At 46.8% G+C, this 15,339-nt stretch overlaps 1 protein-coding gene across 2 annotated transcripts in view; it reads left to right on the forward strand.

The window, feature by feature from the left end:
• Nucleotides 1-15,339, forward strand: part of LOC144781695 (cytochrome P450 2F2-like) — a 599,280-nt gene that overhangs the window by 336,601 nt on the left and 247,340 nt on the right. For both annotated transcript variants that reach the window (XM_078660671.1, XM_078660672.1), the window contains exon 4: nucleotides 9,141-9,301. In XM_078660671.1, coding sequence (XP_078516797.1) covers nucleotides 9,141-9,301 — 161 coding nt within the window. The remainder of the gene's footprint in view (nucleotides 1-9,140; nucleotides 9,302-15,339) is intronic.

A 15,339-nucleotide genomic window follows, 5' to 3' on the forward strand; every position in this document is an offset into this window, starting at 1 on the left:
TGCTCTTTTGTGTTTGGATATAAAAGCGGCCGTGCCCGGTCGCGAGAGGGGCCCACCGCCAAGCGGGCCCGTGATGTAGCCAGTGAGGCGTCATCTTTACATCGGGAGCAACGAGCGGGCCGCAGCTAATTAATGGACAGCAGATGAAGGCTGGTTGTTCGGCAACCCACTTGGTATTAATTTTGTTAATGACTGCACTGCACTTGATTGCGCTCACTTGAGTAACATACTACTGGGACCAGAATGCCGAATGTTTTGGCTCCGCCCACATGGGCGGTCCCAGGAATATAACTGGAATCTAATGAGCAAGATGGTGATTGCGGGACTTTGTTTGCCATTGAGAAAGAGAACCAAGATTCTCGAAACGCGTCTGGCCAAGTCAAAGACTGGAGCTCGAACTTACCTGCTCTTCTGTATGCCCTAGCTGTTGCCAATAAACCGCTGCACTACGTTCCTGTGGCCTCTCTCAAATGGGTGCTCTTTTGTGTTTGGATATAAAAGCGGCCGTGCCCGGTCGCGAGAGGGGCCCACCGCCAAGCGGGCCCGTGATGTAGCCAGTGAGGCGTCATCTTTACATCGGGAGCAACGAGCGGGCCGCAGCTAATTAATGGACAGCAGATGAAGGCTGGTTGTTCGGCAACCCACTTGGGTATTAATTTTGTTAATGACTGCACTGCACTTGATTGCGCTCACTTGAGTAACATACTACTGGGACCAGAATGCCGAATGTTTTGGCTCCGCCCACATGGGCGGTCCCAGGAATATAACTGGAATCTAATGAGCAAGATGGTGATTGCGGGACTTTGTTTGCCATTGAGAAAGAGAACCAAGATTCTCGAAACGCGTCTGGCCAAGTCAAAGACTGGAGCTCGAACTTACCTGCTCTTCTGTATGCCCTAGCTGTTGCCAATAAACCGCTGCACTACGTTCCTGTGGCCTCTCTCAAATGGGTGCTCTTTTGTGTTTGGATATAAAAGCGGCCGTGCCCGGTCGCGAGAGGGGCCCACCGCCAAGCGGGCCCGTGATGTAGCCAGTGAGGCGTCATCTTTACATCGGGAGCAACGAGCGGGCCGCAGCTAATTAATGGACAGCAGATGAAGGCTGGTTGTTCGGCAACCCACTTGGGTATTAATTTTGTTAATGACTGCACTGCACTTGATTGCGCTCACTTGAGTAACATACTACTGGGACCAGAATGCCGAATGTTTTGGCTCCGCCCACATGGGCGGTCCCAGGAATATAACTGGAATCTAATGAGCAAGATGGTGATTGCGGGACTTTGTTTGCCATTGAGAAAGAGAACCAAGATTCTCGAAACGCGTCTGGCCAAGTCAAAGACTGGAGCTCGAACTTACCTGCTCTTCTGTATGCCCTAGCTGTTGCCAATAAACCGCTGCACTACGTTCCTGTGGCCTCTCTCAAATGGGTGCTCTTTTGTGTTTGGATATAAAAGCGGCCGTGCCCGGTCGCGAGAGGGGCCCACCGCCAAGCGGGCCCGTGATGTAGCCAGTGAGGCGTCATCTTTACATCGGGAGCAACGAGCGGGCCGCAGCTAATTAATGGACAGCAGATGAAGGCTGGTTGTTCGGCAACCCACTTGGGTATTAATTTTGTTAATGACTGCACTGCACTTGATTGCGCTCACTTGAGTAACATACTACTGGGACCAGAATGCCGAATGTTTTGGCTCCGCCCACATGGGCGGTCCCAGGAATATAACTGGAATCTAATGAGCAAGATGGTGATTGCGGGACTTTGTTTGCCATTGAGAAAGAGAACCAAGATTCTCGAAACGCGTCTGGCCAAGTCAAAGACTGGAGCTCGAACTTACCTGCTCTTCTGTATGCCCTAGCTGTTGCCAATAAACCGCTGCACTACGTTCCTGTGGCCTCTCTCAAATGGGTGCTCTTTTGTGTTTGGATATAAAAGCGGCCGTGCCCGGTCGCGAGAGGGGCCCACCGCCAAGCGGGCCCGTGATGTAGCCAGTGAGGCGTCATCTTTACATCGGGAGCAACGAGCGGGCCGCAGCTAATTAATGGACAGCAGATGAAGGCTGGTTGTTCGGCAACCCACTTGGGTATTAATTTTGTTAATGACTGCACTGCACTTGATTGCGCTCACTTGAGTAACATACTACTGGGACCAGAATGCCGAATGTTTTGGCTCCGCCCACATGGGCGGTCCCAGGAATATAACTGGAATCTAATGAGCAAGATGGTGATTGCGGGACTTTGTTTGCCATTGAGAAAGAGAACCAAGATTCTCGAAACGCGTCTGGCCAAGTCAAAGACTGGAGCTCGAACTTACCTGCTCTTCTGTATGCCCTAGCTGTTGCCAATAAACCGCTGCACTACGTTCCTGTGGCCTCTCTCAAATGGGTGCTCTTTTGTGTTTGGATATAAAAGCGGCCGTGCCCGGTCGCGAGAGGGGCCCACCGCCAAGCGGGCCCGTGATGTAGCCAGTGAGGCGTCATCTTTACATCGGGAGCAATGAGCGGGCCGCAGCTAATTAATGGACAGCAGATGAAGGCTGGTTGTTCGGCAACCCACTTGGGTATTAATTTTGTTAATGACTGCACTGCACTTGATTGCGCTCACTTGAGTAACATACTACTGGGACCAGAATGCCGAATGTTTTGGCTCCGCCCACATGGGCGGTCCCAGGAATATAACTGGAATCTAATGAGCAAGATGGTGATTGCGGGACTTTGTTTGCCATTGAGAAAGAGAACCAAGATTCTCGAAACGCGTCTGGCCAAGTCAAAGACTGGAGCTCGAACTTACCTGCTCTTCTGTATGCCCTAGCTGTTGCCAATAAACCGCTGCACTACGTTCCTGTGGCCTCTCTCAAATGGGTGCTCTTTTGTGTTTGGATATAAAAGCGGCCGTGCCCGGTCGCGAGAGGGGCCCACCGCCAAGCGGGCCCGTGATGTAGCCAGTGAGGCGTCATCTTTACATCGGGAGCAACGAGCGGGCCGCAGCTAATTAATGGACAGCAGATGAAGGCTGGTTGTTCGGCAACCCACTTGGGTATTAATTTTGTTAATGACTGCACTGCACTTGATTGCGCTCACTTGAGTAACATACTACTGGGACCAGAATGCCGAATGTTTTGGCTCCGCCCACATGGGCGGTCCCAGGAATATAACTGGAATCTAATGAGCAAGATGGTGATTGCGGGACTTTGTTTGCCATTGAGAAAGAGAACCAAGATTCTCGAAACGCGTCTGGCCAAGTCAAAGACTGGAGCTCGAACTTACCTGCTCTTCTGTATGCCCTAGCTGTTGCCAATAAACCGCTGCACTACGTTCCTGTGGCCTCTCTCAAATGGGTGCTCTTTTGTGTTTGGATATAAAAGCGGCCGTGCCCGGTCGCGAGAGGGGCCCACCGCCAAGCGGGCCCGTGATGTAGCCAGTGAGGCGTCATCTTTACATCGGGAGCAACGAGCGGGCCGCAGCTAATTAATGGACAGCAGATGAAGGCTGGTTGTTCGGCAACCCACTTGGGTATTAATTTTGTTAATGACTGCACTGCACTTGATTGCGCTCACTTGAGTAACATACTACTGGGACCAGAATGCCGAATGTTTTGGCTCCGCCCACATGGGCGGTCCCAGGAATATAACTGGAATCTAATGAGCAAGATGGTGATTGCGGGACTTTGTTTGCCATTGAGAAAGAGAACCAAGATTCTCGAAACGCGTCTGGCCAAGTCAAAGACTGGAGCTCGAACTTACCTGCTCTTCTGTATGCCCTAGCTGTTGCCAATAAACCGCTGCACTACGTTCCTGTGGCCTCTCTCAAATGGGTGCTCTTTTGTGTTTGGATATAAAAGCGGCCGTGCCCGGTCGCGAGAGGGGCCCACCGCCAAGCGGGCCCGTGATGTAGCCAGTGAGGCGTCATCTTTACATCGGGAGCAACGAGCGGGCCGCAGCTAATTAATGGACAGCAGATGAAGGCTGGTTGTTCGGCAACCCACTTGGGTATTAATTTTGTTAATGACTGCACTGCACTTGATTGCGCTCACTTGAGTAACATACTACTGGGACCAGAATGCCGAATGTTTTGGCTCCGCCCACATGGGCGGTCCCAGGAATATAACTGGAATCTAATGAGCAAGATGGTGATTGCGGGACTTTGTTTGCCATTGAGAAAGAGAACCAAGATTCTCGAAACGCGTCTGGCCAAGTCAAAGACTGGAGCTCGAACTTACCTGCTCTTCTGTATGCCCTAGCTGTTGCCAATAAACCGCTGCACTACGTTCCTGTGGCCTCTCTCAAATGGGTGCTCTTTTGTGTTTGGATATAAAAGCGGCCGTGCCCGGTCGCGAGAGGGGCCCACCGCCAAGCGGGCCCGTGATGTAGCCAGTGAGGCGTCATCTTTACATCGGGAGCAACGAGCGGGCCGCAGCTAATTAATGGACAGCAGATGAAGGCTGGTTGTTCGGCAACCCACTTGGGTATTAATTTTGTTAATGACTGCACTGCACTTGATTGCGCTCACTTGAGTAACATACTACTGGGACCAGAATGCCGAATGTTTTGGCTCCGCCCACATGGGCGGTCCCAGGAATATAACTGGAATCTAATGAGCAAGATGGTGATTGCGGGACTTTGTTTGCCATTGAGAAAGAGAACCAAGATTCTCGAAACGCGTCTGGCCAAGTCAAAGACTGGAGCTCGAACTTACCTGCTCTTCTGTATGCCCTAGCTGTTGCCAATAAACCGCTGCACTACGTTCCTGTGGCCTCTCTCAAATGGGTGCTCTTTTGTGTTTGGATATAAAAGCGGCCGTGCCCGGTCGCGAGAGGGGCCCACCGCCAAGCGGGCCCGTGATGTAGCCAGTGAGGCGTCATCTTTACATCGGGAGCAACGCGCGGGCCGCAGCTAATTAATGGACAGCAGATGAAGGCTGGTTGTTCGGCAACCCACTTGGGTATTAATTTTGTTAATGACTGCACTGCACTTGATTGCGCTCACTTGAGTAACATACTACTGGGACCAGAATGCCGAATGTTTTGGCTCCGCCCACATGGGCGGTCCCAGGAATATAACTGGAATCTAATGAGCAAGATGGTGATTGCGGGACTTTGTTTGCCATTGAGAAAGAGAACCAAGATTCTCGAAACGCGTCTGGCCAAGTCAAAGACTGGAGCTCGAACTTACCTGCTCTTCTGTATGCCCTAGCTGTTGCCAATAAACCGCTGCACTACGTTCTTGTGGCCTCTCTCAAATGGGTGCTCTTTTGTGTTTGGATATAAAAGCGGCCGTGCCCGGTCGCGAGAGGGGCCCACCGCCAAGCGGGCCCGTGATGTAGCCAGTGAGGCGTCATCTTTACATCGGGAGCAACGAGCGGGCCGCAGCTAATTAATGGACAGCAGATGAAGGCTGGTTGTTCGGCAACCCACTTGGGTATTAATTTTGTTAATGACTGCACTGCACTTGATTGCGCTCACTTGAGTAACATACTACTGGGACCAGAATGCCGAATGTTTTGGCTCCGCCCACATGGGCGGTCCCAGGAATATAACTGGAATCTAATGAGCAAGATGGTGATTGCGGGACTTTGTTTGCCATTGAGAAAGAGAACCAAGATTTTCGAAACGCGTCTGGCCAAGTCAAAGACTGGAGCTCGAACTTACCTGCTCTTCTGTATGCCCTAGCTGTTGCCAATAAACCGCTGCACTACGTTCCTGTGGCCTCTCTCAAATGGGTGCTCTTTTGTGTTTGGATATAAAAGCGGCCGTGCCCGGTCGCGAGAGGGGCCCACCGCCAAGCGGGCCCGTGATGTAGCCAGTGAGGCGTCATCTTTACATCGGGAGCAACGAGCGGGCCGCAGCTAATTAATGGACAGCAGATGAAGGCTGGTTGTTCGGCAACCCACTTGGGTATTAATTTTGTTAATGACTGCACTGCACTTGATTGCGCTCACTTGAGTAACATACTACTGGGACCAGAATGCCGAATGTTTTGGCTCCGCCCACATGGGCGGTCCCAGGAATATAACTGGAATCTAATGAGCAAGATGGTGATTGCGGGACTTTGTTTGCCATTGAGAAAGAGAACCAAGATTCTCGAAACGCGTCTGGCCAAGTCAAAGACTGGAGCTCGAACTTACCTGCTCTTCTGTATGCCCTAGCTGTTGCCAATAAACCGCTGCACTACGTTCCTGTGGCCTCTCTCAAATGGGTGCTCTTTTGTGTTTGGATATAAAAGCGGCCGTGCCCGGTCGCGAGAGGGGCCCACCGCCAAGCGGGCCCGTGATGTAGCCAGTGAGGCGTCATCTTTACATCGGGAGCAACGAGCGGGCCGCAGCTAATTAATGGACAGCAGATGAAGGCTGGTTGTTCGGCAACCCACTTGGGTATTAATTTTGTTAATGACTGCACTGCACTTGATTGCGCTCACTTGAGTAACATACTACTGGGACCAGAATGCCGAATGTTTTGGCTCCGCCCACATGGGCGGTCCCAGGAATATAACTGGAATCTAATGAGCAAGATGGTGATTGCGGGACTTTGTTTGCCATTGAGAAAGAGAACCAAGATTCTCGAAACGCGTCTGGCCAAGTCAAAGACTGGAGCTCGAACTTACCTGCTCTTCTGTATGCCCTAGCTGTTGCCAATAAACCGCTGCACTACGTTCCTGTGGCCTCTCTCAAATGGGTGCTCTTTTGTGTTTGGATATATATATATATATATATATATATATATATATATATATATATATATATATATATATATATATATGCTAGTCAATAGTTCACAAAGAACTACAAGGCACTCAGGCACTCAACATGTTTTCAGGAATCCAATTTTACTGACCAACAGATGCGTTTCGACAAGCAGTGTCTTTCTCAATGTTGGCTTTTTTTGTAAATGATTTGTTTGACAGATTTGTTTGTCCATGAGCTTACTCTCATTGGTTGATGAACTATAGTAATCAACAAAGGACTGTTGTAGACACTAGCATTGCCAGCGTGTATTATTAAGGTTGTTGATAGGAGTTTTAGCCCCTCTAGGTACAAGTCCCATAATGCCCCATTTCTCCTTACCGGCACGCTGGCTTGGATTACAAAGCAATAGAGCAGTCCCATGCCAAACCGTCCTGTGTCCCTTGTTCGGCTGCAATGTGCAAATCGGAAAAACATGCCTGTAAGTGCATCTTTAGTAAGTATATTTCACTATACTAATTCACCACTAATCCTTTATGGGTTCCGGAGTAGAGCGCTACTCACCGAAAGAGACGCCTCTTCAGGGTTAGCAAACGCTATATAAATTCAAATCTTTTTCCTCTTCTATCCCTCCATTATACTTTTCAATCCAAATAACAGACTAACATATCCAACGCTCAAATTAATTTAATATTTCACTATCCTAGTTCACTACTAATCCTTTATAGAATCCGGAGTAGCATGATACTCGCCGAAAATGCACTTTGACGCCTCATCAGAGGTAGTAAGCGCTATATAAGTGCAATTGCAACACAACACAATATATATCGATCAATGGCTCCAATTTGACTCACCAGTCTAGAAATTCTATAAATTAGTATGCAAAACATAGAGGTCATTGTGAGCATTGCAGCAACCTTAAGGTTAGAGTTTTAAGAAAGTGATAGGCTTTGGAATGGTTTAAGGGGTGAACAGCTGTGTTGGTGTGCTACTGAATAGGAGACCATCTGATGGGCACCACAGTGCTTCATTTCTGTTTGGAGAGTGGGGATGAAGGAATTGATGTGGAATTGCCATTCCTGCAGTCCTTTAAATCGAGTTTAACTAACAAGAAAGATGGTCAGTGACAGTTTTACAGTCCAATACATTCCATGCTAATGGTTTGTAAATGTATTATTTACAATGTTGATGGACTCAGTACCTGTAAGAAACATTAATAGCACATCAGTTGCATCAATGCAAGCAGACTTTAAAGAGCTCATTATGAATGACCTTAAACAGTATTTCGGGGTAATACGGATCTGGATATTACTGAGGTGCCTATTGTTTTAGCACCCAGCATAACAGCAGATGGCAAATAGAATCAGAAAAGGGTGGTGATTTGGCCACAAATCGGGACATGCATGTACTTTTTTGACCTGGTAAAACCGTATCTTTATTGTCGTTCCCACTCCCCCCCCCCCCATTTTAGGTTGAATAACAACTAGGAATAGCTGGATTTAGGTACTGGAATTGGTCATTTTGGCACTGGTATCCTCAACTTAATTGTATTGTATTGTATTGTATGTATTGTATAGGTATTCTTATATAGCGCATGTCTGTCACCCGGCGGGCATCCTGGCGCTTAGCTTAGAATTCTGGGTTCTTCATGAAAAAGGCCTTATGTGTTTTGTGAAGACCTAAGTAAATTACCGGAAATACGGGATGGTCATGAAATTGAACCCAAAGGAGCACACATAACGTTCTTGTTGGTTCATATATTTAACTTTAATATGTTTCTCTGCTTCAGGATCTACAAGTGTTGCACACTTATTTATTTAATATTTCAAGGATTTTCTTTTTATTTTTCAAGATTTTCTATTATATTTGAGGCTGTCCATGTGGAAATCCGTTAAGTCAGACCCATAATGTCTTGTTATGGAATCATTTCTAAAAAGAGGTTTGTTTCTCAAACAGGAGAAATCAATACATTTGACGTGTGGGGAATTTTCTTTACAGCGTCACATGGTGGTCCCTGGCAGGAAGTAAATAATGCGGGTCTTGTTAGTCATAGACCCTACTTCTGTGTTGTGGATACGTCGCTGGGTCATATGTCTCAACAGAAGAGCCAGCTGAGGTTAAACCATCTGAAACAACTAGTTTCCCTAACTTTTAATGTTGCTGGTAACAGTGGGATAATGGAGCAGGGACTCCTCTATTTTTTTGCAGAGTTCCCACACCACCAATTCCTGAAAAAAAACCTTACGTTTATGCATGTCTGAGAGAAATTCCTCTTCACATCCCTGAGCACACTCATTACACCTTAGTTTGCAATGGAAGTGCAACCTTTGGAATTAGTAACAGGCCAATGTAAGAGAGAACATTACTCTGCATTTTCGTACATTGTGAGACGATGAAAGCAAAGACAATTTCAACAATTTCAGCTTGTAGTCTAACACCACCTCTTTCTCTTTATTTTTTCCATGTACAGAGTTGGCTTTTGACCCCACGTTTTTCTTCAGCAAAGCTGTGTCAAATGTCATCTGCTCAGTGGTTTTTGGTAACCGGTTTGACTATGAAGACCAGAAGTTTCTATCTCTGCTCAAGTCATTTAATGAGGATTTCCGCTTTCTGAGCTCCTTCTGGGGGCAGGTAAGCTTATTGAAAAGATGGTGGTTGTCTGCAGTTGCATGGTTTAGAGTAGACTCAGTCAAATGAATATTTGCCATAAACTAGAGTGAGGGTAATCCACAAACTAGAGTCCAGATTATATGCTACTTTTAACCAGGATATTTGTGAAATTCACGAAACTCCATTTGTGATTTTGTTAGAAATATTTTAAGTTAATGATTGACAAGGGGGACTGTAGTTTTTGTAAGTAGCTCATTTTTACATAGTATTAGCAAGAGAAGAGATGTACACCACAATTGAAAGAGAAGTCATAATCCTGTGCAGACAAATAAAAGTTATGACAAAACCATAGCCAGTCTCTAAGAGTGCTGATGAGAGGAGCATCAAATGCTAAATGGCTGAGTTAATCAACAATGTTGGTGGTCTGGTCACAGACAGCAAGTGGTGGGGATGGAGGCAAGTATAGCAGAGGAGAAAACACTTGTGGGTGAAGGAGTGATACATGTGTCGCATAGAGACAATGTACCACTATAGCTTATGGGAAGACAATGACACAGATATGAGAAGATCCCTTAAATAAATCAATTTGCCAACCGGAAAGGGCTGTATGAGAAGAATTAGATGGGGCACCTAAGCTTTAATGGTTTAAGTGCACAGAGCTATAACTGATCCATGAGAGAATTTGACTTTTAATAGGGAGTGAACAGGACTCATCCAACTAGTAACAAAACCCACCCACTCGGCCGGTCACACTTTGGACGGACTATTCACTAACAATAAGCAAATCACTCTAGGAAACATCCTCCCCCTCCCTTGGACGGACCACAGTGCTGTCCTCTTCGTTATTCACATAAAAAATTACACCTCCAATCACGCAATCCTTCTTCCCCCCCAAACAATTCAAGGCTTGGGGAAGTGTCTCCCCTCTTGCTCTTAAGTCACACCTGCTGTCCACTCAGCAAAGCCCACCGTACGAACCTGAATTAGCAGCCACGCAATACACCCAATGGCTCCTCCCAGCCTTCAAAACCTTGGTCCCACTAAAAAATACTTCTAAAAACAGAAAAACACCATCAGTCCCATGGTTCTCAGAGGCACTTACACTCGAAAAACAAAAATGCAGAAAGTCAGTGGCGTCGGAACTAAGAACAAACTGAGAAAACATGCTATTAGGTACCACTCACTAAATATAAACATCTCATAATCACAGAAAAAAGCAAATACTACCTCAACCAAATCAACAGCACAAGACTCAGCCAAACAGCTGTTCCAGGTCGTAACTAGATTGTCAGGACCAAAGCCCAACCCTTCCACAACTCCCACGCAAACACTCTGTGACTCCCTTGCCACATTCTTTCAAGAAAAAGTTAGCAAGATCTATACTAACTTCTCTGCCCACTCCTCAACCAATAACCAGATCATTGTTTCCACCGATGACATTAATCCACACAATCCCACTGAACCCTGCCTCACTAAGGATAACACCTTCCCAACCCTCCTGGAATTACCCCAAGTCATGCCAGACCAGATCATCGACCATATCTCCTCCATCAAATCTGGATCTCCCAACGATCCATGCACCCCAACCATATTAAAATTGATACCCAACATCATTGCCCCCATATTAGCCAATATCTGCAACTCAATGTTCACCACATCTCACATCATGGACGCCGACCGATGAAACGTAGTTTTTCCACCGTCACGCCACAAAGATGTAGACTGGATGCTACTTGGATTTGATCTAGTATGCAGGATAGATCGCATATGCATTTAAAGGAACGATTTCTGGGAACATTCCGTTTATGAAGGAATGACTGAGGGGATACATTTCTACAAATTAAAAAGGTCCCATTTTTATACTACTCTCTCATGAGACCCTAAGCAGATGAGTTCTTTCTAGTTGGCCCATTGGTTGGTAAGAAGCCTCTGCTTCATGATCGGACTTAGGATCCGCCAGATACCTCTGCTCCCTTGTACTTTTATACAAATGTTTGTATAATTGAATCAATGGTCCTGATGAAGGTGGTTTAAAAAATGTGTTTGCCACCGAAACGTACGTCGGCCTTTGACCTTTTGGAATCCGACTAGTGAAAATATATCAATAAGAAATGAAACATGTATGATGTACACATTTAACAATGAAATGACGTTCTCTGTTATAATGTGACAAATGAAACGACTTTCTTGCCTATATACTTTGTCGGTTTCCACTTGTCAGTATTTTTATATATAATTTTTATCACATGCTGTGTGTTAGAGTTAATGACTGGTATGTTATGGAGTGTGTTTGCTGGTATGTATGATGCTGTTGGGGCAGAGAAGTGATTTTTAATGGCAATTTTGTCTGTTCTAATTTGTGTATATTTTGTTTAATCTTGTTGAATTAAGTGCAAGATCTAAATTTGTGATTTTGTACTTAGCACTTTTTTCAAATGAAATCTCACTTTTTGTAAAAACAAAATATGAAAAATAAAAAAATTATGTTTTTTACATAATTTTTTATCTCTAAAGAAAATTTGTTTTTCGAGGAAGAAACATGTGACTTTCTTGGGGCAATATTTAAGCCTATGGCTATGATCAAAAGAAATATAGGTTCTGCAAGAGGTCCTTCACATATATTTTCTGTCATTTTCCCCCTTCCTCTTGGAGCTTAAATTAATTTAGTGGATACCTTTCTATTAGATTTGTCACCACAGGAACATACCCATCCATCTGGAAAAAAACTGTCATCAAACCGCTACTAAAGAAACACAACCTCGACCCCACAGAGACCAATAATTACAGACCAATCCCCTGCCTCCCTTTCCCCGCTAAGCTCTTCGAAAAAGTGATAAAAACTCAGTTGCCCCACTTTATCAATGAAAACAACCTCCTAGATGACACCCAATTCGGCTTCAGGAAGGGCCACAGCACCGAAGCAGCCCTCATCAAGGCCTCCGACGAAATCAGGATGATACTCGACCAAGGAGGAGCCGCAGCTCTGGTGCTGCTGGAGCTCCCAGCAGCAGTTGAGATGGGCGATCATTCAACGCTAGTCGACTGTGTCTCTGCCATAGGTATAAAAAACAAAGCCAAGGCCTTCCTATCCTGCCTCCTCTCCAACCGCACCCAACTAGTTACGCTAGGCGACTTCAAATCATCCTTCACCACATATGACACACAGCTGATACTAGAGACCTACAATGACGGAGATAAAGTTGTGGCAAACTTCCAAAATGGAATGCTCGCAATAAGCACATGGATGGCAAACAATTGCCTTAAACTAAATTCCGAAAAAACTGAGGTGATGATCTTTGGCAACTTCTCCCCCAGCTAGTCTCCATCCTGGTGGCCAGCAGAGTTAGGCCCACCTCCATCCCCCGTAACAAAAGTCAGAAATGTAGGTGTCATCTTCAATGACAAGTTATCACTTCTGCAACACTCCAACACCGTCATCTCCTCTGCCTTTTACACCATCAAAATGATAAACAAACTTCTACCCTACCTTCCATCCAGTGCCAGCAGGACTCTCGTGAGCATGCTAGTCATGTCCAGGGTAGACTATTGTAATTGTGTGGAACTGGCCCTTCTTGCAGGGTCATCCTCAAACTTTTTGCTTCTTCCTCCCTTATTTTTCCTGACCCGTGGCTGTTGGCAATAGGACTCTGCGCACTTTACCACTGCTGATCAGTGCTAAAGTGCATATGCTCTCTGTTTAAATTGTTATTCTGTTTGAATATACATGTTTGGCATATTTGTGTAACCATGAAGTCCCTAGTAAAGTGCACTGGGTGTGCCAGGGCTGGTGATGACAAATGCTACTGGTGGGCCTGCAGCACTGATTGTGCCACCCACAGGAGTAGCTCTAAAATGGTGTCTCAGGCCTGCCACTGCAGTGCCTATGGGCAGTTTAGAACTGCCATGTCCTCCTGGCCAGTGTACCCACTGACCATGCCTAACCCTTCCCTTTTTGTGCACATCAGCCACCCCTATGGAAGGCCCAAGGTACCCCCCTGGGCAGGGTGCCGTGTATGTGAAAGGTAGAGCATGTACTGGTGCAGGTAACATGTTCTGGTAGTGACTTACAGCCATTTTCGTTTTTCACTATTGTAAGGCTATCTTGCTCCATAGATTAACATGGGGGATGCTGGCTACAGTGGTTAACAGCATTTCTTCCCATAGGAACAAGATAGGACATAAGTATCTAGTATCCCTGAACTCAGAATTTAATAACACATCTTTTAGGAAAGGTTGTTTTTAAATCCTGGGTTTGAGAAAAGCACTTTTAGAAAGTTGCTGTTCTCTTGTCTAACCCTTCTGTGTGCCTGGGCCTGTTTGTGTATTGACTGTCTGGTTTGTGAGTGACAGGGGCTGGGGAATTCCCCAGCAGGATGGATGAGTCAGCACTAGGCTGAATGACTGCAGTTGCAACTGGAGTGGTGGGAGGAGTTAGCACCTGGGCTGAATAGGGCTGTGCCTGCCTTCCACAATGCTGGCTCCACCCCCCTGCTGGGCGGCTGAGGACCCTGCCCCTCACTCTGAAAGGAAAGATGCAGCCAGTAAAACAAAGTGCTCAGGATCCACCCAGAACTGGTTCAGACCGGGCTCAGGTCCCACATGCACCAAGAGAACAAAGACTTTAGGGGTATAAGTACAGGACACCTGACAACAGAAAATTAGATCATCCTGGAAATCAAGTAGGAACCTCTGCCAAGGAGAAAGCTGAAACTGAAGAAGGAAGATTGTCCTGCTGTTGCTCTGCTGGACTGATCTGCTGCTTTGCTGCCAAGGAGAGGGGAAGGACTTTGCTGTGTGCTGTGTCCCCTGTCTTGAAAGAATCTCCAAGGGCCTGAGAAGAGCTGGCTCCCTGTTTTGAAGTCCCAGGAACAAAAGGACTTCACCCCCAGCTTCCCTGAACTCTGCTGAGAGAGTTCTGTCCCTCCTAGAGTGCTTGATCCAGTTGTGGGGCCTCTGGAGGTTGTACCTGTGCTGGGAAGCTTGAAACTAAGCTTGAGAGACTTTTTGAATCTGAAAAGTGTCGCATCGCTCGCTTGCGGAGCGCATCCCCGACAGTGCAAGAAGTTTCCCGCTGCTACGAAGGTCGAGATCGTCGCAGCGCCTGACGCCGCTGCCAGAGCCGTCGCATCCTTCGTTTGCGGGACGCACCAGACCGGTGCGGGAGAATTGAACATCGCTGTGAGTATCGTCGCAGAGCCTGTCGTCGCTGGGTGAGATCGCCGCACCGCTTGCTTGCGGGTCGCATCACGCCGCTGCGAGTGTTGTCGCAGAATCAACGCATCGAGGAGCTGCGAGAGAGAGGATCCCCGCTGGACCACGCATCGTCGCCCCGGAGATCGTCGCAGCCCCTACGAGATCGTCGCATCGTGCCTTTGCGAGAACAGACTTCCTACGGAACCTACGCACCGGTATCCATACAAGTGGCCTTCCTCCCCATACAGACCGGATTCGTCGCAACACGCCCGCTGCTGCAGCGGGGCTGTCGCATCGCCTCCCCAGGGTCTCAGGAGCAACGCATCGCTTGTTTTCCACCGCACCAGCTTCTGCTTTTGGAACTTTGTTGCAACTAAAGGTACTGTGAGTAAACATGACGCAACTGTGAACTTTTCACGCATCTGTGGTTTATTTTACCGCAACTTGAAGAACTTTAACGCAACCTTAAGAACTCTTTTTGAAACCATATTCTGGAACTGTGTATGTTGGATTTTTGTCGTTTTGGTCTTGTGTAGTTTAGATTAAAAATACCTTTATTTTTCTAAACTGTTGTGGAGTCAGTTTGTGGTGTTTTCACTGTGTTACTGTGAGTGTTGGTACAAATACTTTACGCATTGCCTCTGGTTAGCCTAGACTGCTCGTGCCAAGCTACCTAGAGGGTGAGCAGGGGTTATCTCAGAAGGTTATCTCCTTGCCCTGACTAGAAGCAAGGGTCCCTATTTGGACAGTGGTACCTACCTCTGCCAACTAGAGACCCCCAGATCTAACAAATGGTCTATTCATTAAAGCACAGGAAAGAGTCCTAAACAAACTACAAATGGTTCAAAACGCAGCGGCAAGAATAC

The sequence above is a fragment of the Lissotriton helveticus genome, chromosome 9 (genome assembly GCF_964261635.1).
Source record: "Lissotriton helveticus chromosome 9, aLisHel1.1, whole genome shotgun sequence".
In the NCBI taxonomy this organism is placed as follows: Eukaryota; Metazoa; Chordata; class Amphibia; order Caudata; family Salamandridae; genus Lissotriton; species Lissotriton helveticus.